The sequence below is a fragment of the Microcaecilia unicolor genome, chromosome 5 (assembly GCF_901765095.1).
Source record: "Microcaecilia unicolor chromosome 5, aMicUni1.1, whole genome shotgun sequence".
Taxonomy (NCBI): domain Eukaryota; kingdom Metazoa; phylum Chordata; class Amphibia; order Gymnophiona; family Siphonopidae; genus Microcaecilia; species Microcaecilia unicolor.
The window spans coordinates 105,707,239-105,729,494 of record NC_044035.1 but is presented as its reverse complement, the minus strand read 5'-3'; the positions used below and the strand labels follow the sequence as shown (position 1 = coordinate 105,729,494).

Here is a 22,256-nt window from a genome sequence, read left to right as displayed (position 1 = left end):
GTGGTACCAAATGTTTGTTTTTTATATAAGCTGCTGTTTGGTTTTTTCTCCCCAATATTCAACCTCTAGAAGCCAAAAGTAATTTGGGTGTCAAGTCTACTGTAATTATTTAAGCTGTGTGATAAAAAAAAAAAAAAAAAGCAAGGATGTCGATAGGGGGATACCATATCCATGGTTAAAAAATGGACTTGCCTCAGGTGAATTCATTTTCAACGCCAGCAAGAATTTGGGGGCATGTGGCAAAAACCGCCAGGTCTTGGTGGTATGGAACAGCCAAGAAAGCAACAAGCTGGACTGTGAGGAACAGGCCCACCACTGCCAACAGGGCTCAGCAGAGTAGGGGTACAGAGAACAGCACAGGGGAGGAGAGAAAGTTGGGGTGTGGGAAATGCACTCATCTGTGAGAGGAATTAGACAGCCAAGGAGTTGAGCCGCAGCAGCTAACACCCCTTCCACCGCCCACCCTCACATCAAAGGGGAACAGAACATGGAATAGCAGGAAATGTTTTGCAGCTTGGAATGATGAGAAAGGGGGAAATGAGGAGAATAGACTTTGGGGGTGGGAAGGAGGTGCTGGAGGAGGGATAGAGTAGGGAGTGGTGGAGATGGAGTGAGAGAAATGCATAGGAATATTTTGTTTCTGACGGGAAGGCTTAGAGTTCTTCAGACTCTGTCATTATCTTTCCCTGTTTGTCAAAACCTGGACTCCCTACGTTTTCTCAGGTGCGTGTTTAGGTTTAATCTATGCTCTTCATCATCATTTTATTTGTACAGAGCTTAGAAAACAAATTTCCAGTTTTGAATATGTGGCACATTTACATTTTCTTTATTTTTAGGCGATCCCTTGAATTGCAAAGTACCCTGTAGGTTTCTGTCTTTGGGGTTTTTTTGTTTTGTTTTATATCTTCTTTTTTTTTATTTTAATTTTTATGCATATACAATTATATTGAAGAAATTACACTTGATTGGAAAGTGTTATTTTCTCAAGTTAACAAAAGGAAAAAAAAAAGATATAAATTTCACATATTTCAACACTCAAGTCCACGTTAAGTAAAGAGACATCCTTAATATAGGAGGATTGTAAGAAAGAAAGAAAAAATTTCTTTTGAAAGAACTTAACAACTAGGAGATATGTAAGCAAGGTTAATACTATTTCGCTCCTTCAGCTCTTTTAGAAGCTACAAATGTTGTTAATTGGGTAGGATCTATGAAAACATATTTGTGTGTATCATAACACATTTACAAGGGAATCTGAGATAAAATGTACCACCTAGCCGCAATATTTCTGGTTTCAATATCAAGAATTGTTTTCGGTTTTTTTGCGGGTCTTTTGAGAAATCTGGAAATAGTAATATCTTTAGTCCCAAAAACAATTTGCTCTTATGTTTAAATTGTTTTATATCTTAGCTATAGAGTATCATTTTTACATAAAGGGTAACACATACAGAGTCCTAGTGCTGTGCTTGGTGAGAGTTGGGAAGCCATGACACATTAAACTCATGATTTACTGCAGGCTCCACTGCTACCAACAGGGCCCACAGGAAACCAGAGTTGCTGCCATCTCCTTGTAACATAGCATAACATCCAGTCTTGTATCCCACTAACACCTTGCAGTTCAAAGCGGGTAACATAGCATCATCTGGGAAAAGAAAAAAAAATCAATTTAAATTAAAAATTGTCTTGTAAAACAAATTTCCGAAACAACAAGGTCTTATCCTTCTTCCTAAATATCAAATAAGAGTAAGAGGAAAAGAATATCTTGGCAAGTTCCTTCCAGTGCCTAGCAGCTTGAAAAGCCAATGTCGGTTCAGACTTTCTTTATCTTCTCCTTCCTTTGGGCGAAGTAAAAAAAAACAGATATGCGCAACTGGACTTTCTTGCCCTTGAAGAAGCAGCAAATTGAAAATGAGAGTAAAGATCATTGGGAGCTGAACGTATAGTATGTTAAACAGGAAAAAGTCAGTTTTAAAAGAATTCTGACTTCAACGGGCAGCCAGCAGAGTTTAATATAAAAAGAGGAAATGCTATTATATTTTGTTAAGCCAAATATTAAATGTACTGCAGTGTTCTGCACAGTTTGTAATCATTTTAATTGACATTTAGTGCATCCCAAGTAAGCAAGGTTACAATAATCTATCTGTGAGTGTAGACAACGTGCCTTTATCAGTAATCTAAATTGAGCTGTCTCAAAATGACTACAAATACAAGGCAGTTTCCGCATGAAAAAGATTTCCTCACCAAAGAGGCAACTTGCGCTTCCATAGAAATAGCTGTCTACTAGAATATCCAAAATTTTTATCACTGTGGACAATTTATACTCTGTTTGATCAATATGAATGGAATTAGGAATAGAATCTAATTTACTATCCATGCATAACAACTTTTATTTATTTATTAATTCGGATTTATTTACCGCCTTTTTGAAGGAATTCACTCAAGGCGGCGTACAGCAAAAACAAGTCAAACATAAACAATAGACAATTGCAGCAGTAAAAATATTCAAATAACAGTACAAGTATAGTATAGTAAGACTACATTACAATGTCAACACAATATACAAATTTTTTTAATAGACATCAAAGGTTGTAAGCAAAGATGGAACATATAGATAAGATAGAGTGACAGGAGTAAGAAAATAAGGGGGTCTTTTACTAAAGCTTAGCTTGAATTATCTGCAGCAGGGCCCATTTTATTCCTACAGGCCCTGCTGCAAATAACTCAAGCAAAACTTAAGACCCCAAGGGACTAATTTAAAGAAAGTTGCAAATGAGGTTAGCAAGGTGCTTGAACAATTAGCTAGGGTATGAGTGAATTAACATGTTCTGCTATAGTATGTGCAGCCAGTGTCAGTTAAGTTTTAATTTACAATGGTATATTCATTTTCCTAGCAGATCCATACAATATTGAACCCTAGATGGGTCAACCTCAGAAATGGTGATAGCACTGTATGATGAATAGGTGGCATATAAATGAGTAGAGCTGCTGCCAGACTTCTATCTGTTGTAACATGGTTCTCAACTAGTAACCTCGTTTTCAACTTTTTTTTCTAGGATATTTTTGTGAGCTTGTCACAAGTTGATGGACTTTATTTTGTCTGCAATGTAGATGACTTTAAATTTTTGGCAGATATGATTCAGCATATTCCTTTGAATCTAAGATCTAGATATGTGTTCTGCACAGCTCCCATCAACAAAAAACAACCTTTTGTCTGTACTTCGTTGTTAAAGGTAGGTCCTTTTAATGTCCTGTTTGCCTTCTGGTAGGAAAGGTAATGTTTTCTATTTTAATGTGTTAGGTATCTGTGATAGTTTAGAGCAAGATATATCATGTGTGCTTATATGTATGAAGGAGAGAGATGAGTCATACCTCAACTTTTTTTTTTTTTTCTCCCAGTGAAGTCCTCTTGCTTGAATGTTCCCTTTGTTCTCTTTTATTCACAAGCAGAACACACAGATATTGTCTGTTATCTTGTTTTTTTATGATTTTATGAATGTTTTACTGTAACTCACTTTAATATTAAAGCGGAATATAAATCTGAAAATAAAAAATAATTAAAAAAAATTCTTTAATACCCCAGTCCCCAAAGTTACAGCAAAACCCTCAGTTCATATACAGCCTTTAAACCCTTCCAATTGGCGCTTTCTTCTTCCCCTTCCACCAGGTCAGACACAGTTCTCCATTCCCTCTCTTGAAGAGGGGTTTCTTGGCATGAAAAGCCTTTAAAAACAAAAAAAAAAACCCTCTTCATAGTTCTGCAGTCTAAACACAGCCCTGGCTGCCTTTTTTCTCAGTTAATACCCAGGAGACGGGCACGTGAGCCTGAGCTTAAGCAGGTCCACCCACATCAGCAGGTGGCACTTTAGATATGTTCAGGTATCAGGTCCTTCAAAGTAGTTTGAAATTGTTCTAGTCCTTATTTAATTTGCTAAACAGAACATTTCTAAAAGATGTTGCTGGAGGAGTGGCCTAGTGGTTAGGGTGTGGTGGACTTTGGTCCTGGGGAACTGAGGAACTGAGTTCAATTCCCACTTCAGGCACAGGCAGCTCCTTGTGACTCTGGGCAAGTCACTTAACCCTCCATTGCCCCATGTAAGTCGCATTGAGCCTGCCATGAGTGGGAAAGCGCGGGGTACAAATGTAACAAATAAATAAAATCTTTGAAAGGACACACGAGAATCTGGAACTTATGAATTCTGTCATCTTGATAATCTGAAATAAAATTAGCTTTAAACCTTTAAATTTAGTGACAGTATGAAACAGTAACATTTACAATATATTGCACTAATATGTACTTGGCTAGTGTACGTATAATGATGCTTTCCATGTGTTATTTGCTTCCTGTGCAGTGTCACTAAGGACCTGGTTTTCTCAGCTTTATTTCCCATCAGCACAGAATAGGAGAAAAGCTTTAAGGGTCCTTTTATTAAGCAGTAGTAAAACGTAGCCTTAGGGCACCCTTACCAGGTTTTTCCTGTGTGCAAAGACCATTTTTTATGTATTAATGGCCATGTGCCAATATTGTCATTGGTGCACTGCCATTAAAAAAAAAATTATCGCGTGAGCACTTGCTGACACCTATTTTGCAGTAATCCTGTACTAGCCAGCATGCAGTAATGTTGCTGCACTAACTAATTTGCTCAGGTATGTGCACTCTCCGCTCCTTGACACCCCCCCCCCCCCCAAAATGTATTAGTGCCCGGATCAGCGCGTGCTAATTTGCCACTTCAGGACACATGAGCGTGTCCCATGGTATACCATTTTAAACTGCAGAAAACATGCACTACCATATATTACAGCTTAGTAAAAAAGTGCCCCTTAGTTAAATAACTCCAAAGGAGGTAATTTCAGGGAAAGGGAATGGGACTTATATACCGCCTTTCTGTGGTTTTTTCCAACTACATTCAAAGCAGTTTACATATTATATACCAGGGAAAGGGAATGGGACTTTTATACCGCCTTTCTGTGGTTTTTCCAACTACATTCAATTTGTACCTGGGACAATGGAGAGGGTTAAGTGACTTGCCCAGAGTCACAAGGAGCTGCAGTGGGAATCGAACCCAGTTCCCCAGGATCAGAGTCCTCTGCACTAACCACTAGGCCACTCCTCCACTCTAATGGGCATTAACACTTAAGCCCTGAGGATGTCCATAAATGTCCAGAATACTAGCATACATGCACATACATGTGCACATCAGTGCTAATATCTCAGCTGTGTGCAATTCTGTAACATGCATAGTTGGAAGGTAGGTGTACATATGGGCACAGTGTGGATGGGTTGCATAGTTACATGCCTAAATGATAGACTGCTGTAGTTAATAAGTGCTTTTCAGCAATCTAGGTGTGATCATTTCTACCAGCTCTTTTTCTGGTGTGAGTGTTCATGCACAGTAAAATAGGTGCTTACTTCCCTTTACAGAATAGGCTCCAAACAGATGCCCCCTTAAAAAATTGCCCTCTTGTACAGTAGGTCTTTAGATCTTTAAAAAATGTAACTGTTGCCATCTAGTGCCTCATGGTACAATCCTGAGAAGGAAGGAGTGTCAAGCCATGAAAACGATGTGGGCCTACCACCCTCTCAATGCTCAGAATGGTAGACGAGAAGGAGCAGGAAAGAGAGAGCAAGACCTTCGGTGAAACACCATCAGCTCCCCCTTCCCCCACGGTTCAGGCAATGGCACGGCATCCTGTTAATGCTCACTGCAAGGAGGGAGAGCCTGAGGTGGTATCTGTCTCCTCGTGTTGTTCTGATCCATGATGTGGAAGAGTAGAAGGCAGGAACTTGAGCAGCTGCTTTTACCTCTAAAAAAAACCCAGAAAGCAAGAGCTCAGAGCACCTTTCAGGAGGTATTGGGGGAAGTGCTGCCTTAAGACCAGCCCCGCAGTTGTGGAGCCAGAACATGAAGTGACGACTATATGATGACATAAGATGCAAGAGGATGTATATCCTCAGGGGCTCTGGAATCTAATTCCTGCTGTTCCAGGGGAGCCGATATACAGTGCCTTGTAAAAGTCTTCAGACTCTTGTGTGTATGTTTCACATTCTGGTGTCTTAAAAAAAAGTTCAAAATGCATTTGAATAGGAGCTTTTCATTGATCGTTCACTTTAATAGGTTAGAGTATGTTGTGTAGAACAATTTATAGAAATATTTGATAAGTAATTTAGAGTAAGAAACCAAAAACTCTTGATTGCACAAGTCTTCACCCAACTTTTATAGCAATAATGGCTATGTTTACGTTAAGTGTCTACCAGCTATGCACAATGAGGTGGTGCATTTTTGCCCATTCTTCTTTGCAGAATAACTCATCCTTTCAGGGGGATGGTTTGTAGATTGTAGTGTACAAATCGTGCCACAGGTTTTCTGTTGGGTGGCCCAGTCAAAGCCCAGATGCAAATCCAAGACATTCACTTTCTTCTTGCCAAGCCACTCTGTTCTACTGAATGAATATTCTTCCCAGTCACAGATCTGTGACAAACTGCAGCCAGTTTTCCTCCAGGCTCTGGGCAGCTCATTGTATGGCATTTTGTTCCACGGTGGCTTTTTTTCAATGCTCACACAGATAGATTGGAAATAATTTCATGTGGCATACTCCATGTTTTCTCCACCAAGTGACCTCCACATTCCACACCCATGTCCTTGCTGGGCTGGCTGTTAGTGATTTAAGATGCACATTTAATTTTCTTTGTCATAAATTTTACTATAAAAACTAGAAAGTGAACCATATAGCTTTCTTATTGGTGCTATCTATGATGACACCAGGAGACAGAACCATGCAGTTTGCTACTGGTTGCTATATTTAGGCCACCTAGTGGTCGAGAAGCACAGTAGTACCTGTTACCTTACGACATTGACACTATGGGCTAGATTCATATATATGGTGCCAAAAAAATCAGCACTGTTCCAATAAGCTGCACTTAAAGTTAAATGTGGTTTATAGAATAGCATATGCCCAGGAATTGTGCCTAACTTTAGGTGCAGCCATTTGCATTAACTGAAACGTAGCACAAATGCGTGTTAATTTTAGGAATGCCCCATTCTGCCCATGACCCTACCATTTCTGCACCCCCTTTTTCAGATCATGCATAAAAGTTAGGTATGTACAGTTCAATTAAATTTGATTGGTGCCAATAATTGCTTGTTTAAAAGCCAATTATTGGCACTAATTAGCTTGTTTAATTGCATGTGTAAATTGGGCATGCTCCCAAATTTACCCACGCAATGTTGGGTAACTTTACCCCCTCCCCCTGTTTACAAAGCCACTCTGCAGTACCAACACAGCCCATTCAAAGTGAATATGCTGTATTGGCCTTAGCACACTACCAGCTGCCAACATGGCTTAGTAAATTGGGGGGGGGGGGGGGGGGGGGGTTACAGAATTAGGGGGTATGTGGTTAAACTATAAAGCCATCCTTTGAAATCTATTGACAGTGACATCTGATGGTTAGTTACATTATCACACTTTGAGGGGCATAATCAAAAGCGAACGCCTATCTCCATGGGCGTCTATGTCCGAAAATGAGTACGTGAAGAGGCGGGACAGACCGTATTTTCGAAAAAATGGATGTTTTTCAGCTGGGCGTTTGTTTTTTTTTAACGATAATGGAAACTAAAAACGCCCAGCTCAAAAACGTCCTAATACGAGCCATTTGGTCGTGGGAGGGGCCACGATTCGTAGTACACTCGCCCCCCTGACATGCCAGGACACCAACTGGGCACCCTAGAGGTCAGTGCGGTGGACTTACAACCAGTGCTTTTTTTGTGCCGGTACGGCGTACCGGCACCTTTTTAAACTCAGCTGACAGCACTCACGGAAGTCTGAAGCAAGTTACCAACCTCCTATCAGCTTCAGGCCCAGCAACAGCACGCACCCGACAGCAGGGCTGGCCCAAGCTCCTAGAAGCAACCAATGGGGGATGTCCTCTGGTCTGCTGCCCGCCCAATGCCTTTCCATAATACTGCACGTACCGGCGCGCGCGGCTCCTCCCGATGTCATCACGACGCCCCTGCGGACCGACCCTGTGTGCCACGAGTCGAAGAACGAAGTAGCCGCGTCACGTCTCCTCGATAGTCCGCCGGTGCCGTGTTTACTCTTCTTGGCTCCTGCTCCTCGTGCTTCGCGCCTCTCCGTCTGCCCTTTGGAAGCTTCCACCTGGCCTTCCTGCACTGGCTGGCTGCAGTGCACTCCGTCTCTCTCCACTCCTTCGCCCCTCCCTGCCACCAGTCTGGACTCGAATCTTCTCTTCAGTTCTTCTCTTCTTCTAGCCAGGTAATGGTCCCGCGGATCTAATTATTTACCATGTCTTGAGCTCAGCTTTAAATTGAGTCAAAGAGGTAAGTTGTCTGAGGTGTGGAGGCAAGGAATTCCTTAGTAAAGGGCCTAGGGTATAGAAATTCTCTACCCTAGGCCCTTTACTGTGGAATTCCTTGCCTCCACACCTCAGACAATTTACCTCTTTGACTCAAGTTAAAGCTGAGCTCAAGACCTTTTTTATTAAAGTAAAAAAAAATATTATTTGATGTTGATGCATGGGTCCAGATTTTTTATTATTTAAACTGGTCATAGCCAGGAGCTTTGTGGAAAATTGTAAAACCTCCTCACCTTGAGTACTGAGTTCTGCAGTCAAGTGAGTGTGTGTGTGTGGGGGGGGGGGGTTCAGGGTCATAATGTGAAAAGGAAGGACAGGGGGGGCAAAAAGAACACTACTCTGGATGGGAGAGAAAGAGGGCATGATGATGATGGATGAAGCATGGAGGAGGGGACAGGCAGAGGGGCGGACGGCGCTGGAAATGAGAGAAGGGCAGACCAGACACTGGATGGAAAGGGGCAAAAAAGGAGGCAGATGCTGGATGGAAAGGGGCAGAGAGAGAGGGGGGGGTATACCCCTGCCAAAATTCTGAGCATGTACCTGAGCATGTGCTGGTGGTCTAGTGGCCTCTTTGGGGGTAGGAAAGAACCCCGCTCTTTTCCGCTTGCTGCCCCTGCTGTATGGGTGGTGCTGTCACTCTTCAAAATGGCCGCAGGAAGTCTCGGCAGTAATTTGGAAAAAACATCAGCACCAGCCCAGAGCAGTGGCAGCGGGCAAGTAAAGAGTAGGGTTCTTTCCGGTCCCAAAGCAGTACGCCTGATGTAGCTCCTCCTCATACCTCATGGGTGAGTGCAGGGTGGCTGAAAAAAATATGGATTTATTTATTTATTGTTTGCATTTGTATCCCACATTTTCCCACCTCTTTGCGGGCTCAGTGTGGCTTACAATAAGATAAGAATAATGAAAATACATTTGTTACAACTTGGTTATGGGTTATATTGTACAAGTTATGCGAGATAATCGAATTATCATTAGGAATATCACAATGGGACATCAACATAAAGCTTAAGGGCAGTGTTAAAACACAAAGGCATATGGTGTACATATTTCTGTGAGTAAATGTATGAGTAGTGTTGAATTATGGGGGATGGGAGATCATAAGTGGATGTATGATGCATTGATGAACAGTGAGTGTGGACTCTGTGTTTTGGTTCTTTCCGTAAATTGTTTCAAATAGATGGGTCTTCAGTAATCTGCGGAAGGATGCATGTTCGTGGATCGCTCTTAAGTTGCGCGGCAGTGTGTTCCAAAGCTGCGTGCTCGTGTGAGAAAAGGTTGACACGTGTAGCGTCTTGTATTTCACGCCCTTGCAAGTAGGGAAATGGAGGTTGAGGTATGTTCGGGAAGATCTCCTAGCATTTCTGGGTGGTAAGTCAATCAACTCGGACATGTAGGCTGGGGCTTCACCGTGAATGATCTTGTGGACTAGTGTGCATACCTTAAAAGTGATGCGTTCCTTAAGTGGAAGCCAGTGTAGTTTTTCTCTTAGTGGTGTTGCCCTTTCATACTTTGGTTTTCCGAAGATGAGTCTGGCTGCTGTGTTCTGGGCTGTTTGAAGTTTCCTCAGTGTTTGCTCTTTGCAGCCTGCGTATAATGAGTTGCAGTAATCCAGATGGCTGAGGACGAGGGATTGCACTAGGTTACGAAAGACACAGTGCTTTTTTTGTGCCGGTACGCAGCGGTACGGCGTACCGGCACCTTTTTTTGCCCCTGCACTTAGTTTTTTTTTTTTTAAGACTCAGAACGCGCGAACGATGCAGCCGGCAGCGATTGAAAGAGGCTGTCTGGGCTGGCGTCTGCGTCGGAGCTTCCCTCACCCTCTGCGAGTCCCGCGAAACAGGAAGTTGTAACAACGAAGGCGGGACTCGCAGAGGGTGAGGGAAGCTCCGACGCAGACGCCAGCCCAGACAGCCTCTTTCAATCGCTGCCAGCTGCATCGTTCGCACGTTCTGAGTCTTAAAAAAAAAAACTAAGTGCAGGACTCGCCGGGAGTGTCGCGGGGGGGGGGGGGGGGAAGGATTGGGGAGAGAAAGAGGGAAACCAACAGAGGGAAGGATTGGGGAGAGAGGGAAAGAGGGAAACCAATAGAGGGAAGGATTGGGCAGAGAGAGAAAGAGGGAAACCAACAGAGGGAAGGATTGGGGAGAGAGGGAAAGAGGGAAACCAACAGAGGGAAGGATTGGGGAAAGAGGGAAACCAACAGAGGGAAGGATTGGGGAGAGAGGGAAAGAGGGAAACCAACAGAGGGAAGGATTGGGGAAAGAGGGAAACCAACAGAGGGAAGGATTGGGGAGAGAGGGAAAGAGGGAAACCAACAGAGGGAAGGATTGGGGAAAGAGGGAAACCAACAGAGGGAAGGATTGGGGAGAGAGAGAAAGAGGGAAACCAACAGAGGGAAGGATTGGGGAGAGAGAGAAGAGGGAAACCAACAGAGGGAAGGATTGGGGAAAGAGGGAAACCAACAGAGGGAAGGATTGGGGAGAGAGGGAAAGAGGGAAACCAACAGAGGGAAGGATTGGGGAGAGAGAGAAAGAGGGAAACCAACAGAGGGAAGGATTGGGGAGAGAGGGAAACCAACAGAGGGAAGGATTGGGGAGAGAGGGAAACCAACAGAGGGAAGGATTGGGGAAAGAGGGAAACCAACAGAGGGAAGGATTGGGGAGAGAGGGAAAGAGGGAAACCAACAGAGGGAAGGATTGGGGAGAGAGGGAAACCAACAGAGGGAAGGATTGGGGAGAGAGAGAAAGAGGGAAACCAACAGAGGGAAGGATTGGGGAAAGAGGGAAACCAACAGAGGGAAGGATTGGGGAGAGAGGGAAACCAACAGAGGGAAGGATTGGGGAGAGAGGGAAACCAACAGAGGGAAGGATTGGGGAGAGAGGGAAACCAACAGAGAGAAGGATTGGGGAGAGAGAGGGAAACCAACAGAGGGAAGGATGGGGAGAGAGAGGGGAAAAACAGATGGAAGGATTGGGGAGAGGGGAAAACAGATGGAAGGATGGGGAGAGAGGGGGAAAACAGATGGAAGGATGGGGAGAGAGAGGGGGAAAACAGATGGAAGGATGGGGAGAGAAAGAGGGAAGACGCTGGATGGACGAATGCAGAAAGAAATAGGGGAGACACTGGAAGGATGGGGAGAGAAAGCAGAGCTGCTGGATGGAAAAGGGGAATAGAGAAAGACTGGAGAATAAGAGGAAGGGGCATGGGGAGAACAAGGGTGAGGAAAAGATGAAAAACCACAGGTAGATGAAGGAAATTTAAAGAATGGATAGTAAGAATGAATTAAATCTGGACAGAGAGAGAGCCTGAAAAATATTGAAGAAAGCAAAGAAAAAGGAGACAAAAATGACAAATGGCACAGAAGAGTTAAGCGAAAACAAAGGAAAGCAGAATCACAGACTGGGACCAATATGGAAAGAAAAACAGTCACCAGACAACAAAGGTAGAAAAAAATCATTTTATTTTCATTTTAGTGTTTGTAATATGTCCAATTTGAGAATTTACATTGGCTGTCTTATTTTGCACTGGGTATACTGGAGCTGTAAGAGCTTACAGAGATTATTTATCATGAAAAAAAATCAAGTTATTTTTTTTCTCCAATAGTACTATAATATTTTCAATGATGTCTGTTTATATGCGCCATGGCTGGTATAGGGGGTGTGGTTAATGTAGGTGTGGCTATCATAGGGGTGGAGCCATATGTGGTGACCCCGCCCATAATGAGTACCGGCACCTTTTTTTCTACAAAAAAAGCACTGCTTACAACACTCCCACATGCATAGCTCCCTTACCACGGGTGCTAAGCACCCAACCCCCTCCCCCAAAACCCACTACCCACAAATGTACACTACCATAGGGGTGAAGGGGGCACCTACATGTGGGTACAGTGGGTTTTGGAGACCTCCCATTTACCAGCACAAGTGTTACAGGTAGGGGGGATGGGCCTGGGTCCACCTGGCTGAAGTGCACTGCGGTAACCACTAAAAGTGCTCCAGGGACCTGCATACACGCAGGCCTCTAGGACTTGTTGCTGCTATATAACATTGGCACACCAGTTGACACCTGAAGAATAATCTCTCCGAAAACGTCCTTTATTGGAATAAGCACGCTTACTCACAGTTAACTGCAGATCAGAGGTTGTGCCCCACTGGCAACGAGTCTCCCTGGTACTGAGATGAGCAGTAGGTCAGAGCTGGCAGAATGGTGTACAATGCCCTCTTTCAGCCACATTCAAGGTAAGAACTAAGTTCTGTAACGTGGCTAACACGTGAAAGGGATCTAAAACTGGCTTACTAAAATGGCCACTACCTCATGGACTACCGGAAACAAAACAGGGCACACTCTGACCCAGTAAACAGGGGGAAAAGCACCGTGGGAGTAGAGCCTACCAACTACCAAAATCGTGAGCATTTGCCACAAGCTAGTGGAATCACGAAGCCCAATACCCTACACCCACCACAACGCATTGCTGATGTGACTCTGCAGTGCGCATAACAGAAAAGGTGTCACACTCACCCGAGAGCCACATCAGAACCAGGGAAAGGCTGTCACAGGATAGAACACATTCTGCTGTCATGGAGGTGGGTACGGCATTTGAGGCTGGCATACAGGCTGGAAAAAAAAGTTTTTAAAGTGGGGGTTTTTTTTGGTGGGAGGGGGTTAGTGACCACTGGGGGAGTCCGGGGAGGTCATCCTCGATTCCCTCCAGTGGTCATCTGGTCAGTTGGGGCACTTTTTTGGGACTTGTTTGTGAAAAAAAAGGGTCCATAAAAAGTGACCCAAAATCGCGGTAAAAACGCCTTTTTTTTTTTTTTTCCGATTATCAGCTAAAGACGACTATCTCTCCTCGGCCGATAACCTCGCCCCAGTTCCGCCTTCACCACGCCCCCGTCAACTTTACCCGTTTCCGCGACGGATTGCAGTTGGAAACGCCCAAAATCAGCTTTCGATTATACCGATTTGGGCGCCCACGGGAGAAAGACGCCCATCTCCCGATATGGGTCGCAATTTAGGCGTTTTTCTCTTTCGATTATAAGCAGGTTTGTTGTTTCTTATTATTATTTCCATACCGGTGGAATATTTTGATACCATCAAGTGTGGGAATAATTATCATGAACCATACACTTCATGCTTTCCCCACTTGTTGGTGGTTGTTTCAATAAAAAGGATGACAGCCTCAAAGATTCGAATTTCCCAAGACCAGAATAGCTACTAAAACTTTACACTGCATTTGTGTTGACAGGTTGGATTACTGACTTGAGCAGGTGTACATTAATAATAATAATAATAATTTATAAGAATAGATTAATATAAATCAACATATTTTTTCAAAATTAACACTTATTTGTTGTCTAAAACCCTTTAACATCCTCCAATCACAGTTTTTATTATAATTCTTTCTTCTATACAAACAAATTTATTTTTTGCTAGTAATCTAATATATCAATAAATCATCCAAGGAGATACAATAAAGTGTCAAATGTTCTGTATTGGGTGATTTCTAAAATCAAGCACTGATAACCCGTGGATAATTAAAAGGTCCTTTTAATCAAGTGAAACTAGTGCAGCTGTGCTCCAAATGTTACCGAAATTGTCCATTGAAGTCCACAAAGTGAAATTCCAAAAATGTCCTCAAAGGTTATCCTTGTATTACTTCATCTGTATCACAAAATAACAACTCTATAATAAGATGACAGCACAACACAAGACTGTGTTTTGCTGTAAGGTGTCTTCAGGAGCCGTTCAAATACCACCTTTAAAATGGGTGGCCACAATTAACACATCACAGCACATTTTAGGTGCATCAATTGATGGATGACGACTAACAGTCCAACTGCCAACAGTCTTGTGTTGAGCTGTAATCTTATAAAGACAACAGAGTTGGTATTTTGTGATGCAGCTGAAGTAATACAAGGATAACCTTTGAGAACATTTTTGGAATTTCACTTTGTGGGCTTCAGTGGACAATTTCAGTAACGTTTGGAGTACAGCTGCATTGGTTTCACTTGATTAAAAGGACCTTTTAATTATCCATTTCCCAGGTGAACAGGAGTACATATCACTTGAAAATGAAAAAAAAAATCATTTGTTTTTCACTCTTTGGCATTTAGTTAAGTCATAGCAAAGAAATCAGGAGTTACGTGGGGATAGAAACTAATGTAACATCTCAACTCCTGGAGCTGGCCATCTAAAACTGTGTTAACACTCATTGGCAAGACAATGAGAGGAAGCCAGGGAAAAGAAATACTTGTAAAAGTGTTATTAACATCAAGTAATCAAATTGTTAATATCATTCCACTTGATTCAGATGTTAAAGAATGTAACTGTATTTGGAAACTATATTCCATATATAAGTTGAAAATAACATGCCTGTATAATTCTAGCACTGTTGTATAGGTGTTTTAGAACTTACTGTAACTTGTTTCTCTTTCAGTTTGCCAGACAGTTCAGCAGGAATGAGCCTGTGACCTTTGACTGGCTGCGTAGGCACACTAACTGGCCGTTAGTCCCACCCAAGAACATAAAGGACTTGGTGCACCTAGAGGCTGTTCATGACGTCCTCGATCTCTATCTCTGGTTAAGGTATTAATATGTTTGCATTGCTCTTTATTTCTTCTTACTTTCCGATACCTTGGTCATCTGAGAGCAAAGTTCATGAAAAAAAGGAGATTATGGTGTAGTGTTCTTTGGGCAAAAGGTGAATCTGATGCTCTGTAATGATTTGCTGAATCATTTACATTTGGAGATGTCATTCCAGAAATTTAAAGGTTTAAAGCATATTTATTTGATAAGGCTTTTTCTGTTGTGTAATTGGTTATCTCCTGGTGGGGATGGAGCTGAGCCTGCAACACAGTGACTCAGTGGAACTAAAAAGTCCCTTAGGACCCCTTTTACTAAACCACACTAGCAATTCCTGGTACGGCAATGCTAGCAAAGCCCTTTCACTTTGAATGGCCTTCGGCATTTCCATGTGGGAATTGCTAGTTGAGTTTGGTAAAAGAGGCCCTTAGTGTTGTTGTAATTTTAGATTGTTTCCTCTCTTGTATTTTTTTTTAATTATTATTAGTTTTTCTTATGTAATCATTGAGAACTGACTCGGTTATTTTATTAGGCAGTATATCAAATACTAATAAACTTGGAAACTTAAGGAAATGGGATTTGATATTCCACCTTTCTGTGGTTACAATCAAAGCGGTTTATATATTATAACAGACAGTTTTCAACCCCGATGCATGATCACACTGTAACATTTTGTGCGAATTACCCCAACCTGTTTACCGATACTTCTTTACTGTACTTGTCACTGTAATAGTACCCCTATACGGTGTTTGTTCACACCGGAGTCTGTAACCACCTCTCCCGAACTATGTAAGCCACTTTGAGCCTACTAATAAGTGGGAAAAGGTGGGATACAAATGTAACAAATAAATATATAGGTACTTTTTTTTTTTTTAAATCTGGGGTTAAGTGACTTGCCCAGAGTCACATGGAGCTACAGTGGGAATCGACCCCATTTCCCCAGGGTCTCTGGCTGCTGCACTAACCATTAGTCTACTCCTCTATTTCAAACTTAAAACTTGATGCAGGAAGCCTACAAGGGGCAAGCAATTCTCAATAGACAGAAATCTTTAGGTATGTTCTCCTTTCCTGGTGGGTTGATGCAGAAAGCCATATGGTAGAGCCACTGACCGCACAGCTTTTACCTTGAATTTTCCGCAAAACATTTGCCCTTGGGATGCAGTATTCAGTGAGCACGGAGTACGAAAATAAAGTTTCATAAAAAGCCAATTTATTCACCACTAAAATCATAAATAATTAAAACCTGATATGGCCATGTTTTGCCCTCTTAAAGGGCTGCGTCAGGGGCTTGAAGTCACGACTGTTAATAAACATATAAAGGAAACATAAAAGTATAAATTATAAAATAACATAAGTATCTAAAATGTGCACAGGCCATATAGTATAAACATATATACTTGTTAATCATCCATATACATATATTCTAACTCCACATGAAATTAGCCAACCAATATATATCCCAGTGGTACAGTCGAAAAATTCCACCTACTGGACTTAAAGCAGCTGAAATCAAAAAACTTATGTACAGAGTTTATACCTAAAAATGTTTCATAGTATGTTTTTTTTTCCACTGGCTTAAAGGTGCATCAAAAGATTCTTTACTAATATAGATGTATTGAGTCCAAGATGCACTAACAAATCGTTAAAGCCCTTCCCTTACCGATTCTCTTAGCAAACCGGTAAGGAACGGGCATGCATTAAGGAAAGGGAATGCAAATGAGCTGCTCGTTGTAGCTCACTTGCATTCTCTATTCCATCGGCCAGTCGACTCTTTACCGATGGAATATACGAGCTGTCGCCGCCGCTCCCCCCTCCCCCCGCATTGAAATGACGACTTCCCGCAGCCCCGGCCTCCCCGCCATCCTCTGCACTCCCACCGCTCCCCCCCTCCATCTGCCACAAGGCCGGCCCTCACAGCGCCTCTCACCTCCGTGTGAAGGCGCTGCAGCAAGTAACAGCTGATTGGTTCCCTTCGGACTTCCCTCCTTTCCTCTCTGGCCCGCCCTCATTTGACGGGGGTGCAGAGGATGGCGGGGAGGCCGGGGCTGCTGGAAGCTGTCGTTTCAGTGAAGGGGGGAGCACGGCGACCTCGGGGGCGGGGGCGAAGGACCATCCATAGACACAGCTCTTTTTTTTTTTTTTTTTTTTAATATATATAATGAAGGGCGGGAAAAAAAAAGCCAAGTGCACGTCACGGACGTCCATGAAGGATGGCCATGTTAGGCACTTTAGACGGACATCCCTGACGAGCACTTGGGACACGCAGCTTGTTCTTTTTTTTTTTTTTTTAGATGGGTGTTCGGCGCTTTCCCACTAGTCTCCATGGGTCCGTTCACAGCAGCCCCAGCCTAACGAGAGGTGCAGACCTCACGTTATGTTTTCGACGGTAAGGGGCATCGGTAAACGTTAGTGCATCTCATTATAATAGCCTTGCAACTGTAGTGCAGCTCTTTTGGATCATTTGCATTCCGTTTTCGTTAGCTGCTACCGTGATAGGAAAATGGCCTTTAGTGCATGCCAGGGTTTACTTTGTGGGAACACAAAGGCATATGCAGGAAGAGGATGCTAAGGAAGATGAGAAAGTTATGATTTTTATTTATTTATTTGTTACATTTATATCTCACATTTTCCCACCTGTTTATAGGCTCAATGTGGCTTACGTAGAACCGAGAGGCGTTACAGACTCCGGTGTAAACAAATACAAAGTGATGTTGTGGTAAGATAAAGTTCATGTGGCCCAGCCACACTAGGGAATAGTACAACGGAAGAGTTGTGTTATGTCCATTATGTTCTTTAGTTTTGTTGTGTTGCAGAGATCTGGCATTTATGTTGGATCGGTAGGGTATGCCTTTTTAAACAGGTTAGTTTTTAGTGCTTTCCAGAAGTTTAGGTGGTCGTTCGTAGTTTTCAGGGTTTTTGGTAATACGTTCCACAATTGTGTGCTTATGTAGGAAAACCTGGACGTGTAAGTTGATTTGTATTTGAGTCCTTTGCAGCTGGGGTAGTGCAAATTTAGGTACGTACGTGTTGATTCTGATGTGTTTCTAGTTGGTAGGTCGATCAAGATGGAAAAGACAGGGGTAATGAATATGTAGAAAAGGGACAGCAGGGACTCAGACTTAGGCATAGACTCTAGAGCTGGGTGGAAGAGAAGAAGACAGACTTTTAAGATTAGTTGAATTTTGGGAATGTTATTGGAGAGTTGGAGATTGGCTGGGATTGTGAATGAAGACTTGGGGATTGGGTAGGATGGGATTAGTTGGAAGGACAGTGGGGACTGGGTAAGCGTGCAAGGATATGAGTGCAGAAAAATGGGGCGGAAGCACCTGCATGGATTGGGAGGATGCTGAAAAAAACAGAGGGCTACCAAAAGGTTGAGAAACAAAGGAAGGGGACTGGCCTTTAAAAAAAGGGAGAGAGGGTAGAAATTGAGGAAGTAAAAGGGGAGAGCAGGAGTCTGGATGGGGCTAAGCCTTAGGAAAGGGATTAGGCGTGGAAAGGGTTTGGTGACAGGGAAGTAACTGTGACTGGTAAGGGGGTAAGGTACATGAGGCCAGGGAGGATGGAGATGGGGGAACTAGAAAGCTGGTGAAAGATGAGGAGATATAATGGGCTGGGGAAGGAATGAGACAGAAGTGGGAAATTGGAAGACTAAGAAAGTAGGAATAGGAAATAAAAAGGTGCTAAGTAGGTGAAAAGTGGAAAGACAGAGACTGCAGACTTCGAGGGGAGACAAAAAGGAGTGAAATCTAGCTATACATTAGTATTTTTCAACTGGTGTGCCACAGCTGCTCCCCAGGTGTGCTGTGAGGTGGCCAGATATCACCTCCAGATCATCATGCAATTTACCTCATCTTCTCTCTCCTCTCTGTCGCAATTCTTCAAACTTCGCAGTTGCCGGCAGGTACCAGAACAGGCCATCCTCTAGCCAGCCCCAGGGTCCTTTCTTCTGATGCGACTTCCTTTTGCTGTACAGGAGGGATGTAGCAGAGGGAAAGCCTCAGGATGGCCAGAGGAAGACCTGTTCTAATACCTGCCGGTAACTGCAAAGTTTGAAGAATTGTGACAGGGGGGAAAGACAGGCCCAAGGGGTGGGAGGAGGAAGGTAGGAAAAGACTAGACCCGCAGGAGAGGAGAGACAGGCTGCACATGAAGGGAAGAGGGGAGATGTGCTGCATATGAAGAGAAGAGAAGGAAAACAAGATAGACTTGAGAAGGAAGTAGAGAAATCAAAGAAAGCTAAACATGAATGATCAGTACCAGGCAGACATAGGGCAGGAGGTGAGAAAAGAAATAGCAAATAGAAAGGAGGCCCTGTAAATAGAGTAAAGAGCACAGACAGAGGAAAGCAGAGCCAAAGATTGGGAACTTGATGCTTGGAATAATAAAATCACAAAACTACAAACGTAGGAAATATGATTTTATTTTCAGTTTAGTGATTGAATTTACGTTTGTCGGCTTTACTGTGCATTGTACTGGAGAACGTGCATTTCTTTCTGTTTCTCTGGTGTAGCCCAACATGCAGAATCCTGCATCTCTGCTTTTAGTTTTTGTCTGCATGTTTTTTGTGGTTTCCTATTTTGTAAAATCAAGTGGGAGTCATGTTTTGCAACTGAGGTAAAAGATTCTGATGGCACGTGCATGTACTGGTATGGTATGATCTTGAGTGTCCATTTTGGAGGGTTTTGTGTTACTTCACAAAGTGTCAGGCAGGTGGGAAGAGAAGAGTGTGCGGGGGAAGGGGAAGGGAGAGCGAGCATAGCCAGAAGAATGGGGTGAGTCACAGGGACTATGGCCCTACCAATTTTTTGTCCCATGCAGCATCAACGCTAGGGGAAGGGCAAGGGAGCAGGGACGATCTTTTGGCTCTTTCAAGTAATAAAAAGATGTTCTGCTGCCCCAGAAGAAGAGTTGCAGGATGATGAAGGAAAAGAAAGAGGGAGAGAGAAGGAGAGAGGTGAGGGAGTGTTCTAGGAGGAGAAAGAGGAAGAAAGAGCAGTGTGTACTGGGGAGTGGGAAGGTGAGAGAAGGAATAGATATGGAGGGGGAGGAGGATGTGAGGATCGAGAAGGAAAAGAGATAAAGAAGAGAGAGAAACTGGAGGGAAGAGATGGAAAAAAGCAAGAGGAAAGGCAGGGTGAGGAAGGCAAAAGGAGAGAGATGAAAGGGAAAGGAGAATTGCTGAGAAGGGTGGACAGATGTAGGAAGGGCCAGAAGGAGAAAAGTCAGAGGAAGAGGGTGGTGTAGAGGAGAGAAGCCAGAGGAAAGGTGAAGGAAGATATGAGGAAAGGAGGTAAATGGAATTATGGAGAGATGGGGAGGAAGAAAGTGTGCAGAAAAGTGAGGAGGAAGAGGAGGAAAAGCAAATGGAAGAGTATAGTAGAATAAAGGGAAACGTAAGTAAAATATGAAAACAAAGGAATAGGAGGGGAGAAGGTAAGCTAATCAGTGCCTATGTGAGGGGAGGGGGAGAAAAGTTTCCCTCTGCCACCAATCTGATCTCGCTATCCCTTGCCACCCCCCCCCCCCCCCCCCCCCCTCAATGAAGTAGTCAAAACTACACCTATGGTTCTGTCCGAGTTCTTCACAACCTCCCTGGCACCGATTAGGTACAAAACAAATTGATCTAGATAGTGATATGTGTTGGTTGTTTTGAAAAATTAAATCTTAGTTTTATTGTTTCAAGTCAGTGACCCACAGTCTTTTTTTTTTTATTTTTTTTTTTTTGGATCTGTAAGTGTAGTTTCTAGGAACTATGTGGACATGTGTTTTGTGGAGTCTCGTTGTCCGAAGAAACCACAAGGAAATAGCTTGTGAACAAAGGGCTTGTCCAGTTAAAAACTACCTTGTTTAAATCAAACTTCCTGTAGTAACATATATATATATATATATATATATATATATATATATATATTTTTTTTTTTTTTTTTTTTTTTTTTTTTTTTTTTTTAATGTCTACTTTTTCTTTTTCAGTTACCGGTTTATGGACATGTTCCCGGATGCTAACCTTGTAAGGGAGATACAGAAGGAGCTGGATGGCATTATACAGATTGGCGTTCATAACATTACAAAACTGATCCGGGCCTCTGAAACCAGTGCAGGTTTAGGTGCAGTGGCTGAAGACAAAGACCTTCCTGCACACAGGACTAATGGCAGAACAGTGAATGTGGAAGATTTGCCAACAGCTGACCTTAATGCTTCAAAGCCCTTGAGCCCGAGAAGGAGAGGATCCAAAGTGTTGGGATATAGATCTGTTGAACCAGACCATACAAAAGGACCTCTTGCTACCAAATTAATGCAGCAAGGGCTTCTGACAGAGGAAATGCTGAACCAGCTACAAAGAGAATGGTTAAAAAATCAAATAAGAAATGGAAGCATCACTGGTGGAAATAAAAGGGATCATAGTGATCCAAAAGGAAACAGGAAGAAGAAATAAAATGGTATTTTACTTTATGGTATTTTATTTTATTGACAGAATAAAGAGAGAGATATTTTAATAACCCATCTCATTCATTTTTTTACATACAGCGAGTTTGTTTTGTCGCAGTTTGTACTGTGTGGACTTTGTTTTTTCTTTTCTCTATTAGATGGCTATATTTTTTATTTACTCCCTTCCTTATGTGTCCGGTTTATCATGTATTGTCATTAGGTTACTTTTGTTATTCTACGTACTTTCTCTCCATTTGTGCCTTCTCTGATCGCTTCTGATGTTTTTAATATTAACATTGACATTTGGTTTGCTCTGGCATCCTATTGTAAACCGCCATGTGTGGTGGTATAACAAATGTTCATAATAAACAAATTCTCAGAACTGCCAAGTTGCCCGGTTCACAGGGAGATTTTAGCCTATTTCTGGTTTCGATGACCCTATTCTGATGCATTATGGGACCTGCAGCATTGATTTCAATGGGTAGAATCAGGAAATAGAACTCACACACTGCTTTGGAATGTAAATTAAAAACCAGGATTAGCTATGTCTCTCTCCTGGAACTAGGTATGTCTGGAATTTGGTCTATCTTGTATAGAATCCAGATTTCACTCCAATATAGAAGAATTTGTGAAATAATGCTGTCATGCTATTTTGGGTGGCTGGAAGGATTTTTTATGCATAGAAGACCCTCGGGACTTAGGGCTGTGTTCACTAAGCAGTGTTATGGGCGTGTTAACGTTTTAACCATCCATTAACCATGTACGTGCCTACAATACCCCTATAGGCGCCTACATGGTTAGTCTAGGGCAGGGGTTCTCAATCCAGTCCTCAGGTCAGACCAGGCCAGACAGGTTTTTGGGATACCCACACTGAATATGCTAT

At 42.7% G+C, this 22,256-nt stretch overlaps 1 protein-coding gene across 2 annotated transcripts in view; it reads left to right on the top strand.

Annotated features, from left to right (window-relative positions):
• Positions 1–21,863, top strand: part of SUPV3L1 (Suv3 like RNA helicase) — a 94,086-nt gene extending 72,223 nt beyond the window's left edge. For both annotated transcript variants that reach the window (XM_030203150.1, XM_030203151.1), the window contains exons 13-15: positions 3,051–3,227; positions 14,799–14,947; positions 20,918–21,863. In XM_030203150.1, the coding sequence (XP_030059010.1) occupies positions 3,051–3,227; positions 14,799–14,947; positions 20,918–21,380 (789 nt within the window). In that variant the 3' untranslated portion in view covers positions 21,381–21,863. The remainder of the gene's footprint in view (positions 1–3,050; positions 3,228–14,798; positions 14,948–20,917) is intronic.
• The last annotated feature ends 393 nt before the right edge of the window (positions 21,864–22,256 follow it).